Below are 20,919 nucleotides of genomic sequence, written 5' to 3'. Positions count from 1 at the left end.
TCTAAATATAGCACCCGTGACCTCTTCCTCCGGGACCGGGGCAGGCCGTGGGGGCTCGGGGGGAGGACCGGGAGCCGTGTCCTCGCTGGCCCGTGGTGCAGAACACAGGCTTCCCCATCCCGTGTTGGACGTCTTGGCTAACAGCCGGCTTTCTGCAGGGCTGTGGGTTATTTAGTGACCTCCTGGAGGCTGCACCCTGTCCCCAAAAATCGGGCTTTCGGGGCAGCTCTCGGTGGCTTTGAGCAGGTTGGTGCTGGCCCCCGTGGGCTGTGAATCTCACTGGCACTGCAGCAGGGAGGAAGCAGCTGTGGGACGTGGGGTGCGGTGCGTGGTCCCACAGCGGCCACGCTGTGTCCCAGTGTCCCCTGGGTCCTGCATGGGTACCGCAGCGCAGCCATGCAGCCCACAGGGCGAAAACCAGGAGTTAAGAGCTTGAGCAACCTATACCCTTCAGAAAAATATCTTTCCTTCCGTGAGCGCGCGGCTGAGAGATCCCCACCGGTCACAAGGAGTTGGTGGCACGCGCAGCAGTTGTCCCCGTGTGCCCACCACAGGCTCTGGGGAGGGAGCAGTGCTCTCCACGGTGCCCGGTGCATCGCACGAGCCCCTGGTGCTCCCCGGCACGTGGCACGAGAGCCCCCGCCTTCTCGAGGGGGATTTTCCCCAGTGTCGGTGGTGCTGAGCTGGTCACCACGGTGCAGCTACGCGTGCCCCGCGCAGGGCTGGGATGCTCGTGGCTGCAACCGGGGCTCCCCACTGCCACGGGAGTGCAAAGCTGGTACTGGTACGACTGGATTCCTGCTAATGGCCTGGGGTTAGTGAAGGCAACGAGCGGGGCCAGCATTAATGATTTGGTGATTGCTCAAGGCTTGGCCTCAGCGAGAAGCTGAGGAGTCCAAAGGGCAGGCTGATATGGCGTGGTCAGTGGTTTTATGGTGCGCAGCTCCGGACAGAGCCTCTGGCCGCAAGCGAGCGCGAGCTCGCCTGCGGGGTGTGCTTCGGGTCCTGCCCTGGGCAGGAGGCTCCGTTTGGGATCCGTTGCCTGTCCTTGGAGCAGTGCTGGGGACGCTGAGACGTGCCGCCCCGGGTGGCAGTTGTGCCTCGGGCTTGGGGTGCTGCAGAGCAGGGTGCGTCTCTCCCCCGGGGGCCGTGAGCTCCTCGCTGCAGCACGGTCACTGCGGAGGGAGGAAGCTCCCTCCACCATGCGATCGGGGAAGCTCGTTCCCAGCATTTCCCGCTGCCTTCCCATCGCCCGCAGCAATCCCTCCCCTTGCCCCGCGGGGTTCGTGGCGAGCGTGGGAAGGACTTTTTCCCCTGTTCTAGTGGCTCGAGCTGTGGTTTGAGCCCTGCACAGACCGACCGATGCTCCTTGCCTCCTTTCCCTTCTATCCACTGGAAAACAAATCCCTCTAGATCTGATGAGATCCCTTTGCATCCAGAACGGAGATCCTGTGTTTCTCCTCTTTGGACAAATCCCAGCCTGCCAGGACCCATGCCGCTGCACCGCGTTGTCCTGGAGCTGATCCCTCCGGAGCAGGGGAGCTTGCCGGCATCCCGGCTGCGTGTTCCCTTGGCAGGTCACGCTGGAAAAGTTGTCTCTCTTAAAGCAAACACATGCACGTGGCGGTTTCGGTCTCCTCCATCCATCCTCCCTCCCTCCCTGTCTCTCCCTGGGCTGGGCCAGCTGCTCCCTGCTCCCAGCCAAGCCTGTGCTGCTGTTCCTGGCTCCAGCCCTGCCCGGGGGAGAGAGCGCGGGTGCCTTCGCTGTCTGAGTCTGCTCAAACGCCAGCAAAGCAGGGGGAAAAAAAGCTGCTTCTCCTGGCTTGTGGCTGAGAAATTCCCCAGCTGTCGGATTGCCAAGGAACGGCAGGGACAGCTCGGCCGGAGGCATCGCTGCTGGGGGGATCAGACGGACCCCACGGAGCCGGACGGGGCTGGTGTCCCCACGCCAGCCAGCTGTCCTCGCTGGGGATGTGCGTGTCGGGGACCCTTGCCCGGGGTTGTCCCCGTCGGGGACGTGTGGACGCTGCCCTGGCCGCAGCCCCTCTCCTGAGAAGCTCCTTTGCGCTCAGGGATTTCCGTAATGCCGCGGCACAGGGCCGGGGATCTCAGAGAGGGGCAAATCCAGGCTTACCCCCTCGCCTTAGGGCATCAGCAGCTAAGGTCGAGCTCTTGCTGCTTTGGCAGCAAATTGCTTAAAGGTGAAACACCGGTGGGGGGCCGCAAGTGAAATGCTTTTCCCATCACCCTGCTCCGGTGCGGGGTGCCCGGGGGGTGGGAGCTGTGCCGTTCCGTGGGGCAGCCCGGCCTGGCGGGCACTGTCACTGCGGGCTGGAGATCAGGCGTCCTCCCCACCCTTCACATCCTTCCTGCTCTTGTTTTCTCCTGCCCGGCAGTTTCTCGGGATAATAACCTTTTGTCACGCCTGGGGCCGTGGCCGAGGTCCGGCTCTGCGGCAGCGTGCTGGCGCGGCCGCCCCGCTCTCCCACGGGGTTTGCGTCCCGTAGTGCCTGGAAAGGGACCAGGTTGGGGCACACGGGCTTGGGGGGGGGAGACCTGGACGCTTCGGTGCGCAGCTCGGGGAGGGTGTGTGCCGCTTCTTCCCGCAGTGCCGGGGGACAGTGAAGGACCTCATTAATTTTTTCTGATTGCTTTTGCATTGCCTTGGAAAGGGCTGCTGGGGGCTGGGGGTCACCAGTGACAAGCTGCACCGTCCCCTCTGCTGTGTCTGAAATGGCTGCAGGGCTCAGGGCGAGGGACCCTGGGAACGGCGGGTCCCTGCCGAGGCTTGGTACCCGCCGTGGCCGTCTGCGGGCATCATCCTTCCCCTCCGCTGCTGGCAGGAGCTGTCCCGCGGGCGCGGGGTTTCCATCGCACGGCTGATCTTCCCCCTCGCGGGGGCCGCTGTCGGGCTGTGGCCGAGGGCAGAGCAGGGACCTGGCATCACCCCGGCCGGCACGGCCAGCCCCGACTCGGCGCTCCCATCCGCTGCAGCAGACCTGGCAGGGCTGGAGACTCACCCACTGAAAATACCCCAATTACCCTATCAGCTACGGCTCGGCCGTGGGTCCCGCTGAGTACCCGCGGCCGGATGCTTTCCACTGCTAATTGGGATCGCTCGGCCGTCTCCTCGCTCGCCTGCCATCCTTGCTCGTTCCCTTTGTGCTGCACGGTGGCAGAGAAAGCGGTGGGACGTGTCCAGAGGGTGCTGGGCGTGCGTGCCGGTGCAGCCGGGCAGAGACGCAGCGTGAGGGTGCTGGGGCAGCAGTGCTGCAGCTGGTGAGGAAAACGGCGCAAATCTCAATGTCTTTTGCCCTTTAAAAAAGAATAAATAATTTTTTTGTTGCTTCTATCACTCAAACCCAGCTGGAGCAATTTAAATAATTGGAGCAATTTGAATAATGGAAGCAATTTAAATAAGCTTCAACAGCCCAGACCTCGCGTTGGGGGCTGGCAGCCCGCGCGGGCAGGCGAGGTGCCCGGCAGTTTGGGTTGGCGGTGACACGGAGCTTTGACGCCGAGGCGAGGGACGGTGGCACTGCAGCAGGGTTTGTGCTGTCGGGAACCTGCAACACCCTTCCTCTCCTCCTGGTGATATTTAAGATAACTCTGCTTGTTTCGGGGCGATCGCAGGCCCTGCCAAAAGGTATTCGGTGGCAGCTCAGCCGTGTTTGAGCTCCTCCTTTTCTCTCGGGGCAGGGATTGCGCGGGCACTGCCACGGTCCCTGCTCGTCCCCGGGGAGCACCCAAAACTTTCTCCCGGCTGTCGCGATGTGGAGGCAGCAGCCGCTGCTGCCCAGGAGATGCTGTGAAGCAAAGAGCTTCAAGAGAGCACGTCAGTCAGGTGGGGGTCTGTACTGGAAGAACAAAGTGAGGTTTTTCTCTTTTGGCCGCTGGTGTCGGAGCCGAAACACCTCCTCGGCTAGCGGGGCGGGCGGTAATTAGAGTTGTGGCTGTATAAAAATGGAACCAGGTTGTTTACGGAGCTGGCCCTGCCCAAGGATTTATTCCTGGCGCGGCTGGTGGAAAACCTCTGAATCACCCGCTTCGGCAGGTACGGGGGGGTCTCGCTACCGGGGCACCTCGGGGTGCTGGAACTGCCGCCTTCTCCCCAGCCCCAGCTGCGGACAGGCGCAGCCCGGCCCTGCGAGGAAGGGGAACATCTGCTTGTGTTTTGGTGGGCCTGGCGTCCCACCAGCCGCCTCTCCCCTCCCCCCTCCTTTATTTATAGCGTTTCACCAACATCTGGAGTTTGAGCCGATTCGGCGCTGGCTGACTCCGAGCTGGGGGATGGAGCTGGAGCTGGGTGAAATGTGTGCGGCCGGGGAGGGAGGGAAGTCCCGAGCCCTTCCCAGCAGCGTGCGGGGGGCCGCAGCATCCCGGCGTGGACCTGAGGACCATCTGCGGGGTGGGAAACCCCAGGAGCATCCTTGCTCCGCTTCTCACGGCCGTGGGGACGGTGGGAGAGCTGCTGTGTCCTTGCCCCGTGGCACAGACCCGGGGGTGCTCTGCCTCCCACCTCGCGGCGCTGCCAGCCGGCGGTCCCGCTTTCTGGCTGGGTTTCGAGGCTCCTTTGACATTTACCATCGGCGGTCAGCCCTGTCCCCTCCCTGCAGTGTCACCGAGGTCCCCCTGGCCCCGGGGGATGCAGGGCTACAATAGCCCCCTTTCTGGTGCTGCTTTAATGGGAAAAATTGAGTCATTCCTGGGGGAAGGGGAATGAAAACCAGCCCCGCTGTGGCAGGCGGCGGATCCCTGGCAGGGCAGTGAATGGAGGCAGTAATCCCGCTCCTGGCCGTGGCACGAGCCCAAAGCCTGCCCAGTTCTCACGGCGAGGAGGGCTGTGGGCACCGCCGGCAGCCGTGGTGAGGGCTCCTGCTTCTCCAAGCTTTCCTCATCTTTGTAGCGTGAAAGATGGGGGTTTTCATGGCAGGGACGTGAGGACCCCCCCCTTCCCTTCCCTTCCCAGATCAGGGCGATAAGCATCTGCTAAAAGTTAAGTGCATCCCTAAATCTGAGCGAAGGCAGCAGCCTTTGAGCTCCCAACAAAATTGTAGCAATAATAGTGGCAATTAAAGCTTGCCCGCGGCTCAGCTCGGCTCCCAGTATAACCCTTACTGCCAAGGGAGGGTGCCTGTGTCGGGGCGGGTGTAAATGGGCCCCTTGTTCTGGCGGTGCGGCGGCCCCAGGCCCCCCCTTCCTGCGCAGGTTTCTCCCCCGGCTCGGCTCCTTCCCGGCTCCCAGCATCGCCCCTCGCTGCTCTGCCTGCCGGCGCTTGCCGTGCCGCCAGAGCCGCCCTTCTCCTCCGCCAGCCCCGAAGGCGGCTGCGCGTCCCTCCCGCGCACCTCGCCGCGCGCGGCGGAGAAGCCAAAGCGCAGGGGTGGAGAGGTCCTGGCTGGAGGCGAGGCGGCGGGGATGGGTGGAGGCCCTGAGCGGTGTCCCTCGTCCCCCCGGGACATCTCGGTGTCCCGAAGCGGCCACGGGGCAGGACGGGAGCCCGGTGACCCCAGCCCCAGCGGGCTCCGCCAGCGGAGGTTTTCTTTTCGGGGAGCAGGCGAGCAAAGGAGCCATTTTCTCACCGAAACCACATGCGAAAGGAGAGGAAACGCCATGGGAGCTGACTTAAAAGAAAATATGTTAACAATGTCAATTAGGCAGGAATGCTCCTGCCTGTGTTTTCTCCAGCTCGGCCCAGCAGAGGTGGAAAGGCTTGACGTGTCGCAGGGCGATCCGGAGCCTGGAGCGTGTCCAGGCGGTGCGATTCCCAGCAGCGATTCCCAGCAGCGGCGATTAGAGCCTGTTTGGCTGCCCCCAGGAAACGGCAAAGCTCACCGGGCTGGGCCGTGGAGGGACGGAGCTGGTGCTGGGAGCAGCCCCAAAAGCGCCGGTGGGCGCAGAGTGCTGCGGGTGAGGTGGTCCCAGGCGGGACTGAGCCGATTAGGTGGCAAGCCCTGATCTCCGGTGATTACGCGCCGTGACGGGGCCGAGGCGGCCGTCACGCCAGCGGCAGATGAGCTCAGCTCGGTTTGAGCAAATCCCCGTTCCGGGGGGACGAGCGGGGCCGAAGCTCTCGCTCCTCTCACGGTACCGCCGTGGGACACCGCGCGCTTCCCGGCTGTGCCGAGAGCGTCCTTCAGCCTTGGAGGAGGTTCGGGGGGGGGGCGAATCCCCTTGCTGAGGTGCACAGCAGCATCGTGGCTTCGGCGTGCTGGTCTGCAGGAGCCGCTCTGCCCCGCGGTGGGCTGGGACCCGCCGGGTTCCCGTGGCAGATGGTACCGACCCGGCCTCGGCCGCTAGACTAGCTCCGTGTTTGTGCGTGCGTGTGTGTTTGTGCTCAGCCCTCTTCCTCCTCCTCTTCCAGGGGACCCGGGAGAGGTGGGTGCCCACGCTGGCACTGGTGGTTTATTCCTGGAATAAATCCCTAAAGCGTGACTTTTCAAGGCGTTTCAGCCCGTTGCAGGGCGTGCATTTGCCGCTGCGGGGCGGAGGGGCTAGAGATGGTCCCGGCACCCGACAGGGCTGCGCGCGGCCACCGCCGGCTGCGAGCATCCCAGGCAGGGAGGGAGCCACGGCTGCTCTCGCTGGGTCGTCCAGGGCTGGGCGAGAGCTCACCGGGCTGGGCCGGCGGCGAGTTTGCATCGCGCTCAAAAGCGCGTGCTAACGCCTGCGTGACCGAGGTCTTTGAAAAGCCCTTTTCATCCCCAGCCCTGCTCAAAGTCGTGCTGCGGGTGACGGTTTCAAGGCACGGATTAGGCGGCGGGCAGGGGCTGGGGGAGCATGGGGGCAGCCCCATCCCGGAGCCGGAGCTTGGGGCCGGGTCAGCGGCGATGGCAAGTGGGTCTCTGACGCCGGTGGCCTCGTGCCATTGAGCTGGGGCTGGCGTGCGGGCGCTGGAGCCAGGGAGGGGCTTTTCTAGGGGCGGGGGGGTTTTGCTTGGACAGCGGAGCGTGGGGGGCTGCCCTGCTGCCCCTCAAAATCCGGGAGGTGAGTTTGTTTCAGGAAACAGAAAAGACCAAAGTGCCGGCGGTTTGGTGGTTCTGCGAGTGGATTCTGCTTGCGTGAAGGCTGGCACCTACTAATTAATTGCATGGAAACCCCTCGTTAATCAGAGCCAGTGACTTTTCTGATACCGGCTCCGTGGTGGAGCGTGCCTGAAGCATCCAGGTGTACGGAATGGGAATGGTCCCAGCGACTGCAGGAGCTGCACGGGGGTGGCACGGAGCCCGTGGCATCCCAGGGAGCCAAGGGGTGTCCCCAGGGGACCCCGGGGAGCCAAGGGGGGTCCCTGGGAGTCCCTGGCTCCCGGCAGCAGCACTGCAAACTCTAAGGGAAAAAAAAATCAGATGCTGCAAGAGTTGCAATGAGATTGTGAGAGCTGGCAACACCCAACCGTTTTTTTGTTTTGGTTTTTCCTTTTTTTTTTATATTGAAAGGATTTCATTGTTATTTAATGTCTTGTTTGTGCATTTTTTAAATGGACCAGCTTGAACAGCGTTTCCGAAACCTTTTTCCTTCTAAAATGACGATGATTTGCCTCAAGCGGCAGCTCCAGGGGTGGTGTGGCAATGCAGCTTATTTGCGCACATGCACGTACGTACCTGTGGATGTGTATAGAGAGCGATGCTTGTAGGTGGAGTATGACATGCCATTGCTTCTTAATCCAACTTATGGAATTAGTGACCGCTGATTTCAGTAGTCTCAGACCACTAAGTTCAGTAATTTAGGTAGTATCTGGATACCTAGAAAAAAAATTTGCTTGCTTTCGCGATTTTTTTTTGCATGCAATTTCTTTTGCGTGCAAATAGACAAAAAATACAGTTAATTTTTGTTGCTCTCTAGTATACGTGTGAATCTAACTTACCCAAACCGGCTTTTGTGTTCTTGGCATGTGAAAGGGCGGCAAAGCCTCCTCCGGAGCAATGCCGAAGCGTTTCTGCAGGGGTGAGTGTTGGCGGCTTTCTGGGGAGCCCAGATAACATGCCACCGTTCCGGGGAACGGTTCGTCGCAGGGCTTGGGTTTCACAAAGGCAAAATCCCCCCGGGAGTTTAGGAAATATCTTCCCAGAACACAACCAGGGAAATGTTGGCACTGGTTGAAAAGAAAATGAATAGCAGAGCTGGCAAGAGACACAGCGGCTCTGTGTCAACAGAGCACGTAAGCGCCAAGCGCTGGAGCATGTACTGGGGTCTGGGTGAAGCGAGGGGAGCGTTAGCGTTTGCTTAATCCCAGAGAGGGGCTTTGCAGAGTTGTGGTCTAAGACCTGTTTTTTCCAGTGGCCGAGGATTGCGTTAGTCGGGAGGTTTAAGAGCCCAGCGAAAGCCCCGGATCATCTCTGCGGGAGGATAAGCAGTTTTGCCTGGGGATTTCTGCTCAGAACAGATGCTGAATTGGGATTTTTTTTTTTTTTTTTTCTTAAGAACAAAGATCTTGAATTCATTTCAGTTAAGGACCTTGAATTCAAGAGTTTGTGGTGAAAGTAGAGCAAGCCCGCGTGGGACGCGGCACTGGTTACCACCCTGGCAGCCAAAGAGATCCTGCAGACGAGGCTTTCCCCTGCACGGTGTATTTATCGAATAATTTGATTTCACTGGTGATCCCAGGCGATCCCCCGAAGGCGGAGGGACCGGCCCTGCCGGGGATCCCCCGGGCATCCCCGCGCTGGCGCGGCAGCCACAGCGCGACATTTTCGGGTGATTTTCTTGGTGCTTTCGCACCGCTGACTCCGTAAAAACGGAGCAAGAGGAAAACGGTTTGAAAAGGTCCTTTCTAAACCCCAGTAGGTGATCCCAGACGCGTTCCCCTCTGCTCGCGAGACGTTCCCCCTTTTCCTAGCTGCGCAGAGCCCCGTGCATCCTTTAAGGTCGCGCGGATCCGACCCTCTTCGGCCGGTTGAATCATTTCCTGTTTTCTTCAGTTTTTGAAGAACTCCAAGGCAAGCTGGAAATGTTTGCAGATAGGGCGAACTAACTGCTCCGGGGCCGCGGGAGAAATACAGGCGTGCTAAATCTGCGGAGGGAGAGGGCGCGAGCGCAGGGTCGCGGCAGGCGGAGGGGCTGCTCCTGGCTTTGGCGGAGCAGGTGGCTGAAGCGCTTTGGGGGGAGCCCTGCCCTGTTTTGGCGGGAGCTGGGTTTTATCGATCAGTGGATGTTGCACTGATGATTTGTCCCTTTTAAGAATCGCTGCCAAGAGCATCTCCCGAGGCGGGTGCCTGTGGAGCTCTCTTCCTCCGCAACTTGTCCTGGTAGCATCCGTGCGCCCTGCAAGCTCAGCTGCAGCGTGTGCGCGGGAGCAGCCGGTAAGGCTTTTCTTGCGGCTCCCTCCCTGCCTTTTTTTTATAAAAAACTGGCATTGCCGGGTTTAATCTCTGGAAACGTTCAGGTACAGTTTGCAGCTGGTCCGAGCGCGCCCCGATGCCTGCGACGGGCGCCGCCGGCGGCGGCCCTCGTTTGCGAGCGCTTTTTGAGGAATTTGGTGCGCTGGCCCCGAGGAGTCGGGGTGGCCGAGGGGTCCCTGCTGTCCCTCCTGTGCCAGAGCAGCAGCATCGCGGGCAGCTCTGACCCGGCGTCCAGCGAGGGCTGGCCATCTCGCATCCTCGTTCCTTCCCGGATGCTGGGATTGAGCTGGTCGAGCTGGTCCTGAGTCCCAGTCCACCTCTGTTCCCTCTGGGCATTGCAGCCACGGCCAAAATTCCCTCTGCTTTTTGCCCCAGGACCCTGGGACCGATCTCATTGCTTGCTGCCGGAGAGCGCGGTCGGCACGCGCCCGTGCAAGCGGGAGCAGATGGGTGCAAGCGGGTGCAGCTCCAGCTCTTGCTTTGGCCGGGGGTTGCCGAGGGCTGGCACTTGGCCCTGGGGAAGGCTTTGCTCTCGCCTCCCTGCTTTGGGGTTCGGCGGGGGTGGGAGCCCGTGGGGGGTTCAGGCTGCCGGCCCCGCGGGGGCTGCGTTTGGAAGAGCTCAATGTGAGGGAGCAAGTCGCAGAGGGAACGGAGGCGGCGGTTTGGTGCCGTCAGCCCCCTGGGAAGATGCAGCCATAAGCAATGGGGGAGAAAAGTGGCTTTTTTGCATTCATATTACCAACAAAGGGCCGGACAGGGCCGGAGGCTGCCGTCGCTCCGGAGTCGTCCCCTGAACTCCTCCAACCCACCGTGAACCCCACCAGCTCGAGTATTTCACAAGCAGCTTGAGGAGCGCTGTGCTGGGGTACCTACGTCCATCCCATCGAGCCGGCGGGCGCGCGTGGGGTCGGAGCGGGCAGCGGACGGGGCGAGGGGGAGATTCCCCCCCGCAGTGAAGCAGTCGCGGTGGGTTTCTGCCTCCCCTCGCCCCGTCCCCAGGTCTCGCCCCGTCCCCAGGTCTCATCCCATTGCGTTAAAGCCTCCAACAGGTAGTCGGTGCTGGGGGGAGCGCCCGGAGCCCCTGCTTGCCGGGCGGCCACGGTCACGGGATGCGGCACGGGGACGCGTGCTCTCCGTGGCATGAAACGGGTATTTCTCACTGGGATTATTTGGGTTTATCTCTTGTCATCTGTGGCCTCTGTCCCCAGCGAGCGGCAGCAGTGTCACCCCGGCTGGGTGTGTTTGTGTGACCAATGGTGCCTGCGCTCCGTGTGGGTGACGGTTGATGCCCTGATCCTGGGGATCCTCTGGCCCTGAGCTCTGCAAAGTGGGGAACCCAGCTGGGGACAGGGACACGTATCGAGTAATATTAGTCGTGTTTTGCCGTCTGCATTAAAGCGGTGCCCGTAGGTACCGAGCGGGGAGCGGTGTTCCGTGGGCGGAAGGGCACTGCGGGGCTGCTCCCTCCGTCCCTGTTGGCAGCCGGTGGCTCCGCGGCCGTGCCGAAGGGGAAAGGCGGCAGAGCCAGTCCCCACCTCAGCGGGTCCCTGGGGGTGACGGCTCTGCATGTCCCTGCCTGATGCTCCTCCAGAAAATCCCTTTTTGAGGGGATGAAGGAGACGGGATCAGCCCCCGAAGTGACTTAGCCGTGCTCCTCCTGCGGGAATTAGGTGCTGCCCCCGGGGGTGCCATCGGCGGGCCACCGCTCTCCCCACGGGGAGCCAGGAGATCAGCGAGTGCTGGTGAATTGATTCAACTCTTCGCTGCCCTCTGTATTTGCCCCGCTGTGACTCGCAGTGGCCAAAAATCACCTTGTATCATTGCAAACGGGAGTTATTCCCCATCGTCACCGGGGCACGCGAGGACCCCGCGGGTAGTCCGGCTCCCCGGTGGCAGTGGGAAACGTCCTTTGGCTTGTTTGGCTCTTGCCGCGCAGGGTCCACGTGCAGCTGGAGCCCCTCGGCATCATCCCTTGGGTCCCCAACACGAGTGGTGGCCGGGCCAGGTCTCCTGGGCATCAGCCATGGGTGGCATCAGCCATGGGTGGCATCAGCCACGGGTGCCCTCGGCTCCCGCAGCCCTTGCTGGAAAGGAAGCAGCTTTTGAGCAACATCAAGGGTGTTTTGCAGAAATAACCCCAAGGTGCCGCGAGTGCGAGGAGCTGCTGGCACAGGCGTTCCCAGCACGAAGCCCGCACGGCGCGTAGGAGCCCCGGAGCTGTCTGAGGAGGGAGGACGTCCCTGGGCCTGCGGTGGGAGGGGAGGGGGTGCAGGCTTGGTGTTTCACGGTACCTATTGGCAAAGACAGGAACGTGGAGGAAATTGCCGCGTGGGTTTTTAATTTGACAGGAAAGGCTGTAAGAGATTTCACCGTAAACGTGATCTGAAAAAAATAAGGTCTGTTAGCAGGAGGGGAGCAGCGTTTCTTTTAATGAAGGATTAAAACTCAGCCACAGGGGGTGTTTTCCTTAAACCACAGACGCAAATGAAAACCCGTATCTCCACGGCGGCTCTTGCCAGGGACGCGGTGCTGTGCCGTGAGCCGGTGCTGCCCGGCGCGTGTGGGCTGGAAGGGGCCGTGGGGAGAGCAGCACCCAAGAGGGGTGACCTGGAGAAAAGCTGGTATTTGTTGCATCCCCGGCTGCCCCGAGGAGCCGTACAGCATTTTCCATGGGATGGGGGGGAAGGCGTTAAACTCCCCACACGCTCCTGTACCGTTCGCCCTACAGCAAGCTCAGCCTCTCCGTGCTGCGGGGAGCCATCAGGCGTGGGGTTCATCACCCCGACCCCCAGAGCCCCTCCGCTGGGAGGTGGACGTACCCACGGGCGATGCCGATGTCACTGGGACCAAGGGCACGGCACTGCCGTAAATAAATTACTAAGGTTAATCCAGCGTCTCGGGTTTGGTTCTTCCCTGCCCGGGGCTGCGGCACTGGGGCTCGGCCGCTGCTGGGGGAGTCTTGGTGTATGGGCGGGCTTTATCTGGGCTGCTTCTGGTGAAGGAAATGCATTTTTTGTTTTGTTTTAATTTTTTCTGGAATGGTTTCGGACAATTGATTTTCTAAAATAGACTCAATGAGAGGAAATTCATTTGTTAACCTGTCCCTGTTCAGGGGAACGGGAGGACGGGGTGCAGATATGGTGCTTCCTCGGTAGCTTTATTTATGATTGCATCTGCTTTAGAGCAAAACCGAACCTATAAATTAAATGTTTTGTCTCCCCCCAACCCCTCCTCTGTTAATCAGGATTTAAACGGACAGAAGGAGCTGTGCCCGCGTCTCTGCCACCTGAAGAAAGGCCCCAATGGCTACGGCTTCAACCTGCACAGCGAGAAGTCCCGGCCGGGGCAGTTCATCCGCTCGGTCGACCCCGACTCACCGGCCTCCAGAGCGGGGCTGCGGCCCCAGGACCGGCTGGTGGAGGTAACGGCGTGGGGGTTCAGCACCTTCCTTCCTGGGAAGCCTTTGGGGTTTCCTCAGCACATGCCGCGCGGGGACGTTCCATCCTGCCCAGCCTGGCAGGAGCGGCCGGGTCCTGTCCCCCTCTAGCAGGTGGGGAGAGGGACGGCAGACGTGATGGGACCCTCAGGAAGCCTGAAGCTGAAACAAACCCCCGTCCCGTCACCTCTTCCATCACGCCCCCCGTATTCCTCTGTAATACGGAGCCATAAGCCCACTGTGGGTGCTTAGGCAGCGGTTTTGTGGCAGCTCGTTCAAAGCGGGCACTTGCGAGTGCCGAAATCCAGGTGCTGCCGCTGGCTCTGGCCGGCACAGAGGGTCGGAGCAGGCGAAGTGCTGCCCCTGTGCCCGCCCGGGTGCCTCGGGGGTGGCAGTGGGATCCTGCGGACGGATGAGGTGCTTGATGGGTGCCCGTCTCCCCCCCCCGTAGCACAGCGAGCCTTGGTGGCATTGCCTGATGCCGTGCGGTGCTGGAGCTGGCTCTGCCCTCTGCAGCAAGAGAGGTGTGGGGACACGTGGGACCCGTCCCACCGCCAGCACGGGGGGGTGACCCCCCACCCAGCCACCCTCCGGTCTGGCGTCCTGCCATAGGCACAGGGACGGGTCGGTGCCGCCCGGCCGAGCTGACGCACTGCCAGGCAGGCGTTTGGAAAAAGAGGGGAAAAAGCTTTGCAGAGATTTTTAAGACGTGAAATTGTGAAAGATGGGGGCAAAATTCCTCTTGGAAGCATCTTCCTGGTCACCGAGCGCTGGACAACACGAGTTTTGATGTGTCTGGGAATCGCCCTCCCTTCGGCTCGTTTGTGTCTTGTGTTTTTCCTGAAGAACGAGGTTTCCCCATCCAGAGCTGCCTGCGCAGGGCTTGAGCAGCGCATGGACAGAGGGACGGGCAGGGCTTGATCTGGCAGCCGGTGCTCGAGGCACGGCAGCCGTCGCCCCTTTCGCTTCCGCACCGCGGGAGCACGTGGATGTCCCCTGCTCGGAGTCATGCGTGGCCCTTCCCCAGGAGGGTGAACCCCAAAACCCCCCTGCGGGGACCAAGCCGTGGCCCTTGCCGCTGGCTCTGGAGTGGGAAAGGGGTTTGCGCTCCTGGAAGAAAACACTCGCGCCCTGCGGAGCCGGGCAAGTTGGGGGGAACGCTAAGACCAAAGCACTCGCCTGCTTTCTAGCCCCGTGAATAATCGTTCCCCAGCCGGCGGGAGCTGTGCCTCTTCCCAGCACCTGAAAGTTTAATGCTGGCAGCAGCGTGGGGCTGGGGCCAGGAGCGGGGTGCCGGCGGCAGCAGCTCCCAGCAGCGCGGTGTCACGGCGAGGGGTTGTGTTATTTATTTATCGGTGCTTGGCAGAGCGCCTGGCACACACAAAGCGGCAAAGGGTGAGCTGGCGAGCTCGGAAACCCGAGCCCCTCCGTCCCCGCTCTTTGGGGCTTCGATAAATATTTGATGCCCCCCGGCCCTGCTGCGCTGGGCAGGCTGGGTGTGCCGGGGCAGGGGGAGGGCAGCCCCGTGCTGCCCGGCCGAGCTCAACCAGGGGTGAATCGGGGTGACAGGGTGCTGCCGGGGATGGAGCGGGGTTACAAGCGGGCAGCTGAGGTTGCCAGTGAGGTGCAAAGCCTGGGGACGGGGTTCCCTTTCCATCCCAGCCCTTGCAGCCGTATCCTGGCCCTCAGGACCTGCTTCTGCCCCAGGTTTTGTGTCCAGGCATCCAAAATGCAAAGAGGACTCCAAAGTTTGGAGCCGGCCCAGCTCGGTCTCTGCAGCGTTGTCCCTTTGCAGCGGGGACAAGCAGCCGTGACTTTGCAGCGAGAGGGTCCGTGGCTGTCCCACTTCCCTGGGATGGGCTGCAACGTCCTGGGTGCTGCCGGGACGATGCTCGGCTCCCCGGGGAGCTGCCGGGACGGGGTTACCCTCGCTCCCAGGCTCGGTCCCCGACTCTGGCATCGGTGTGCTTCAGGGTGCAGTGCAGGAGAAGGCAGTTGTCTGTCTGCAGGAGGAGGAGGAATAAAAATGTGTTGATGCTGGTGATCCTGGAGAGCCGTGGCCCTGCAGGAGAGCAGGCGTGTGCGTCCAAAGCATGCAGTTATAACGTTATGTGTGGCTTAGCAAAACAAACAAAACCTGCTGTCCGCTTCTCCTAATGAAGGCCTTTCTGTGCTGGACAGATTTGTGAAGTCTTTGATTGGTTTCAGAAAGCTGTAGTAATGGAGTAGCTATTTTTAAGAGGAGGAGGTTACTCCGTTCCCGGTGATCTCCGTACCACCAGCACTCTCTCCCCTTCTCCGTCCAAGCTGAATTAGCACGTCGCTCTGCCGTGCCGCGTGCAGGCGCCTTCGGATGCCAAAGGCAGAACGGGCGGCGAAGGGTGGGTTGAGCTTTGCCAGAGACGGGCTGGAGCCTTGCAAAGAGTTCATCGCACAAAACCGGTCCAGCAGCGAGGGGCCGGGCGGTGCGGAGACCTTCCCCTGCGGGACAAAGGGTGATTCATTCCCCCCGGACAATGCCTCAAAATCACAATTGTCCCCTCCCTGCGGGGAACAATTGGGAGCAGAGGATCACGTTCCCCGGTGGTCCTGGCTCGCACGCAGGGAAGGGAGAAATGAATCCATGCAGCAGGCACGGGGACCCGCCTGACAGGACACGGGAAATCCACAGTTTTCTGTCACGGAGGGATGAACGATGGCGTGGTGATGCTGCCTGGGCAGGGCTGGGGAGCAGGACACGCCGGCAGCACCCTGCCCGTGCACATGGTTGCACCCCGTAGGCAGCCTGAGATACCTGGGGCACGTCCGAGGGGAAGGCTGGGTTTGAAATCACTACAGAGGGCAGCCGGAGCGTTTCGGCAGGACCTGGGTGGGTGAGGTGATGGCGGAGTCGGGGGGCTGTGGTTCCCGATGGGTGTGTTTGGGATGCGGGCAGAGGCGGAGGTGTGGGGTAACACGAAGGATGCTCCGGCAGAGGCACGGGGGTGGGGGTGGTAGGAGGCTGGGGCTGGCTTGAGAGGGGGAAGGAAAAAGCCTGTAGGCTTCCTATCATCCAAATAGAAATTAAAAAAGGAAAATCCCATCCCTTAGGGGATGAGGAGGCTGCTCTGGGGGTCCGGGACCAGCGTCGCTGCTGCGGGGGGCACAGACTGGGGTTCTGATGCTGTCGCTTTGCAGGTGAACGGCATAAACGTGGAAGGCCTGCGGCACTCGGAGGTGGTGTCCCACATTAAGGCCAGGGAGAACGAAGCCAGGCTCCTGGTGGTGGACCCCGAAACAGACGATTACTTCAAGAAGCTGGGGGTGACCCCCACGGAGGAGCACACCAAAGGTGAGACCTCGCTTTCCCTGGGCGACTCTACGCCGTTCCCGTGACTCACCCCGTCATGGGTGGGATTTCAGAAGTGAGGGAGAGTCATGTTTCCCTTCTGTCTCATCCCTCGGTAGTTTCCTGAGCACCACCCAGCTATTTATAAATAGTGAGAATACTTCCTAATCTCGCCAAAAACCAATTTGTTATTTTTACACAGTGAAAAATTAACTTAGGAACTTGCTGCCATAAAGTGGCTGAGCAGAGTGTGGCGGGGTCCGGGGAGAGCTGGGCCCTCGGTGAGCGGTGGGCTCGCGGAGGGATGCTCAGATGGGACCGGTCCGTCTGGTTGGGGCTGGGAAGCCTCTCTGACAGCGCTTCCTCGGGCCCCTCCGTTTTCGGCTGCAGCACCCGCACCCTGGGAGACGGGGTGCCTGGCGTCGGAGGAGGCGGACCCGCAGGGTCCGGGGGAGCAGAGCGGTCTGCCCAGGGTGCCGAGCTGGGGTCTCAGCAGAGAGAGTGCAATAAATCCCCCGTTGCTCTCTGCAAAGGAGCCTGAGGGTGCATGGAGAAATACCGGAGCAAACACCGCGTGCGCGCAGGGGAAGGGTTTCACGCCACGACGATCACAGGGGTGGCTGTTGCAGGAAATGTTTGCCTCGCTGTTGAAACCTGGCAGAGAAAGCTGCCTGTCCACTCTCCAACCTGCTGCGCTGCAGCTCCCGCGTGGGGAGGCAGCGGGACGCTCCCCAGCCCGTCCTGCCCCGCCGGCTGAATGGGGAGCCCTGTTTCCCAGTACAGCTGTTCCTTATCTGATCCGCGCTCCCAGCTCCCTCGGATGCTCAATGGGGAGATTTGTCCAAAGAAACGGGTCAAACAATGCAGAGAGAAGCGCACGGGGCGAAAACGGTGTCAGATGCTCCGCGTCGGTTCGAGGAGGAGCTGGGGCGAGAGCTGTCTGCTGGCACGAGCGATAAAGGAGCCCTTGTTCCCCGGGTGGGGACGTAGCCAGGGCCACGGACGCGTCGGGGGGTGCGGGTGGGTGCTCGAGCCCCTGCAGCTCTCGCTGCCATCTTGCTGCGTTGGTCAGAGATCAAGAGTTGGGTCTGCCTGGCCGGTAACAGTACGAGTGCCGATGACAAAGTGCTCTGGTGAATTCTGTTGTTTGCAGGGTAAGAGGAAATAATAATTGCACTCCTTAATCAAACTGCTTTGACCTCAAGCTGATAGTTTTGGAGCTTCCAGCTGATCCTAAGCACCTCAACGTTTTAGCCAATGAGTGTATTTCAAGAGCTACGCACCTTTCAAGACTAAGAAAATACAAAAATATTTCCAGACATGCCAAATTTTGAAATTACTTTTTTTTTTTGTTTTAAAGTCCAGTTGCACTTCAATATTGCTTGTGATTTGAAGGTTGCTTCTCATTTAAATAACATTATCCTTTAGCTTCTTATGATACCGGAGACTTCCGCATCATTTCTGCTATGAGCTGACTTGCTTTTGACGACTCTTGCTCAGAGCTTATCGTGCTGTGTACACGAGTCCAACATTCAGTATGATAAAATACACACGGATCCCAACACCGTAACTCAGGCTTTTGCACCAGCACGCTCTCAAAATTATTATTTGGCTTTGGTTTTTTAAATGCAAAGGTGCCCTGATTTGCACTAGGAATCCCTGCAGCTCGCACTGACGCAGCCCCAAATCAGTCCTGCGGAAAGCCCGGCCGTGCCCGTGCGTGGTGCGGGGAGACGATGGCTCTGGAGCCGTGCAATTACCTGTCCGGGGTTTCTGCAGTTCCAAGCCGCGTTTGGCACCACGCGCTGCTCTCGCTTCACTGGATTTGGAGTTACGCAGCGATGCGCATCCACGTCGTTGTCTTCTGCTGGGGCGATGCACAGAATGAGGGCTTTGCCCCGAGAAGCAGTCATGCTCGACATAATTCAGTTATTAATCCTGTCACAATTAACACATCTGTTAGCCTGGGACAGATGAGACGTGGTAATGCCTTTAGCAACGACTTGATCGTGGTGACTGGCAGCTTATCTGCATAAAATTTGCCATCGTGTGGAATATTATTAGTGCAAATCGTTGGAAGTGAGCAAAAAAAAAAAAAAGCCAGGGTACCTGGGGAGCGGGGTGTTTGCCACACGCTGTTGTGACACCAACAAGATGCTGATTTCGGCGAAGAACACTGGGTTGGTTTTTAAGATTTCTGTTTAAACAGTTTCTGAAGAAAAATTACTTAACAGTCAAAAAAAAAAAAAAAGGGAGTGTGCTGAATTTAGTGCTCATAGAAGGAAGTTACTTGGTCCCCTTCCTGGAAGGTGTTTTCTTCTGATGAAAACAGGGTGAAATCAAGTGAAGTCAGGGGAATTGGAAAGAATTTGGTTCCAGAAGGGCGCAAGGGGGATGGACAGGCTTTTGCATGGGCTGGGAAGAAGCGCAGGACAAAGTCAAGAGACAAGACGCTGAGTTGGTGGGGTGGGCAAGGGAGAAGGCAGGCTGGGGACGGGCGGGTGGGCGATGCTGAGGGGTGCTTGCGGGGGACCCGAGGCCAGCAATCCCAGCTGAGCGTATGTACCGTGTATTTTCTTTATGTGGTCTATAGGTGTGGTACCTCAGCCCATGACAAACGGATCCGCACAGACTCAGGTGAGTCCTGCCTGCTCCAGGACGCCCCGACGGCCGGGGTGGCTGGGCAGCATCCTGGGCTAGCTCAGTTTAGGGAAACGTGTCGGTGTGATCGAGAGGGATCGGGGGCGAGAGGCCAGGCCCCTGGCATGCCGGCTTTCCTTGCCTCCCACCTGTGACCCCTGAGCCTGTCGGGGGGACTCGCCAGCCTGCAGAGCAGAGAGGGTTGCTCGTAATGTCCCCAAGGCTCATTTAGCTCAGCTTAACTGCTGCTGGCTGATTTTAATTGCTTCCTGCTGCAGCTTTAATTTAGGGGTTGAACAAGGCTGGTTTCAGCCCCATTTAATCGCTGCTCCCGGTGACAGAGGAGCTGAGCGGCTGGCGGGACGGGGACGGGGACGTGCTCTGCCTGGCATGGGGGATGCTGGAGAGCAGCGGCTCTGCCGGCAAATCCCAGGGAGCTCCCGTGTGTGCACGCGTGTGCAGGGTGCCTTTGGCAGGACCCTTCCCTCCGGGCTCCGTTCCTGTCCCTGGACGAGCCAGGCGTTGCTCTCTGCCTGGCGCGGCGGCTGGGATGTCTGTCCCCACCAGGCTGGAGCGTTTTTCTGCCCAGCTTTTTATTTTTTTTTCTAATTCTGTCTTTGTGCAAACTGGACTAACGTTTTAATTTCCGCTAGCTGAATGGAGGATCCACATCTTCATCTCACAGCGACCTTCAAAGTCCCGGGAAGGAATCAGAGGTAAAAACCCCAAAGATTCCCCCTCCCTTTCACATCCTATTGCAGGTACATACTTGCCTTATCGTACTGTGTAACAATGCCTTTCAATGCATTTTCAGTTTTGTCTCGCAGACTTAGGTACACTTGTATCTATCCAGCAAGCAAAACACAGAGTTTTCTTTCGTCCCTTGCACTGTAGATGTGCACGAAATGGAGCCGTGAGCCGTCAGCAGCTCCTGGCTCCAGCGTGGAAGCGGCCGCGTTTCTGGGATAACTCCTTCAAGTGGCTGGCCAAGGGCTCGGGACCCTCGGGGTGACGTGTGCTGTAGCAGCACAAGCTGCTGTCACGGAGTCGTGCGTGCAAAGATGAGCATCTGCAAACTGCATCTGCAAAGTGCCCCCTGCAAACGGCAGCTGAGAGGGGCAGCAGCATTCAAACGCGAATTAAATCCTATCGGGTTCTGCCTCCCTTCGCTTCTGCCTTCAGATGGGTTTGGCTAAATTGAGTTTAAGGAGACTGCGCGAGGTTTGGGTTACTTGACTGTGTCTGTCCCCTGCCAGCGAGCTGCCAGCTCCACGGGCCATCTCCAGGCTGTAAATTCTTTCCCCTCTTTGTCCGAGGGACAGAAAAGCTTGTGGGGGTTGCACGGCCTCTGCCAGCAGCAGCAGATGTCCCCTATTAACGGATGAGTTTTGCAAGGGTGCGGATGGATGCGGGCTCCGTTCCCTGGGGGAGCCCCTGGCTCTGGGAGGACTCGACATGCGCTTGTCCCTTCGGGCATCGCGGCCTCGGGGAGGAGGTGGCACTGCCCCAAACCGAGCCCAGAACGTCAAGGGGTAACGGCAGCAAGGCAATTAGTGCTGCGCTGGGCAGTGACTCGTGCTCGAATAGTTTGAAAGGAGGTGTAAGATGAAAGGCTGTCTACAAGAGTTTTGGATCTGAAGTGTAATTATACTGACGAGCTACAGGGCAGGAGGCGAGGCTGGGGAGGCGGGAGGGCAGGAGGAGCGGAGTGGTGAGGTTCAGGTGCTGCTAACAGGAACAAGGCAGGCTAAAATTTAAAAAAGCCAAATTGCTTTTAGCTTGGAGCACAGTGAATTTACCACAGTGTTTAAAGGAGCTGCTCAGGACGGGAGGAAGCGTGGATTTGGTGACCCGCAGGGCTGCTTGCAGGGCTGGGGCTGTTTCTCTGGTGGAGCCTGGCTGAAAGCCGCAGCGAAGGGCCGGAGAAGAGGCAGACCTCGCTCTGCAAGGTGAACGAGCGACCAAAAGTACACACAAGGCATAGATCGGTTTTCTCTCAGAGTCATTAATTTAGCAGGTTTTTTTCTTAAAATAATAAGTAGGGGATTTCTAAAGTGCTCAAAAATTTACCTTTAGCATGAGGCTCCGCTGAAAATAGAGGGATGCCCCCGTGCAGGTGCTCTGTGGGGTCTCTGCTGGTTCTCAGTGCTTGTGCTGTCCCCTGCCTGACGGCAGCAAGT

At 59.8% G+C, this 20,919-nt stretch overlaps 1 protein-coding gene across 1 annotated transcript in view; it reads left to right on the top strand.

Moving 5' to 3' along the window:
* Nucleotides 1-20,919, top strand: part of NHERF2 (NHERF family PDZ scaffold protein 2) — a 41,020-nt gene that overhangs the window by 15,536 nt on the left and 4,565 nt on the right. Inside the window, exons 3-6 of the mRNA XM_075515003.1 lie at nt 12,580-12,756; nt 15,949-16,102; nt 18,693-18,736; nt 19,393-19,455. Coding sequence (XP_075371118.1) covers nt 12,580-12,756; nt 15,949-16,102; nt 18,693-18,736; nt 19,393-19,455 — 438 coding nt within the window. The remainder of the gene's footprint in view (nt 1-12,579; nt 12,757-15,948; nt 16,103-18,692; nt 18,737-19,392; nt 19,456-20,919) is intronic.

Source organism: Mycteria americana, chromosome 12 (genome assembly GCF_035582795.1).
Source record: "Mycteria americana isolate JAX WOST 10 ecotype Jacksonville Zoo and Gardens chromosome 12, USCA_MyAme_1.0, whole genome shotgun sequence".
In the NCBI taxonomy this organism is placed as follows: domain Eukaryota; kingdom Metazoa; phylum Chordata; class Aves; order Ciconiiformes; family Ciconiidae; genus Mycteria; species Mycteria americana.
Note: the sequence above shows the minus strand (reverse complement) of the source record. Positions and strands in the feature narration are given on the sequence as shown.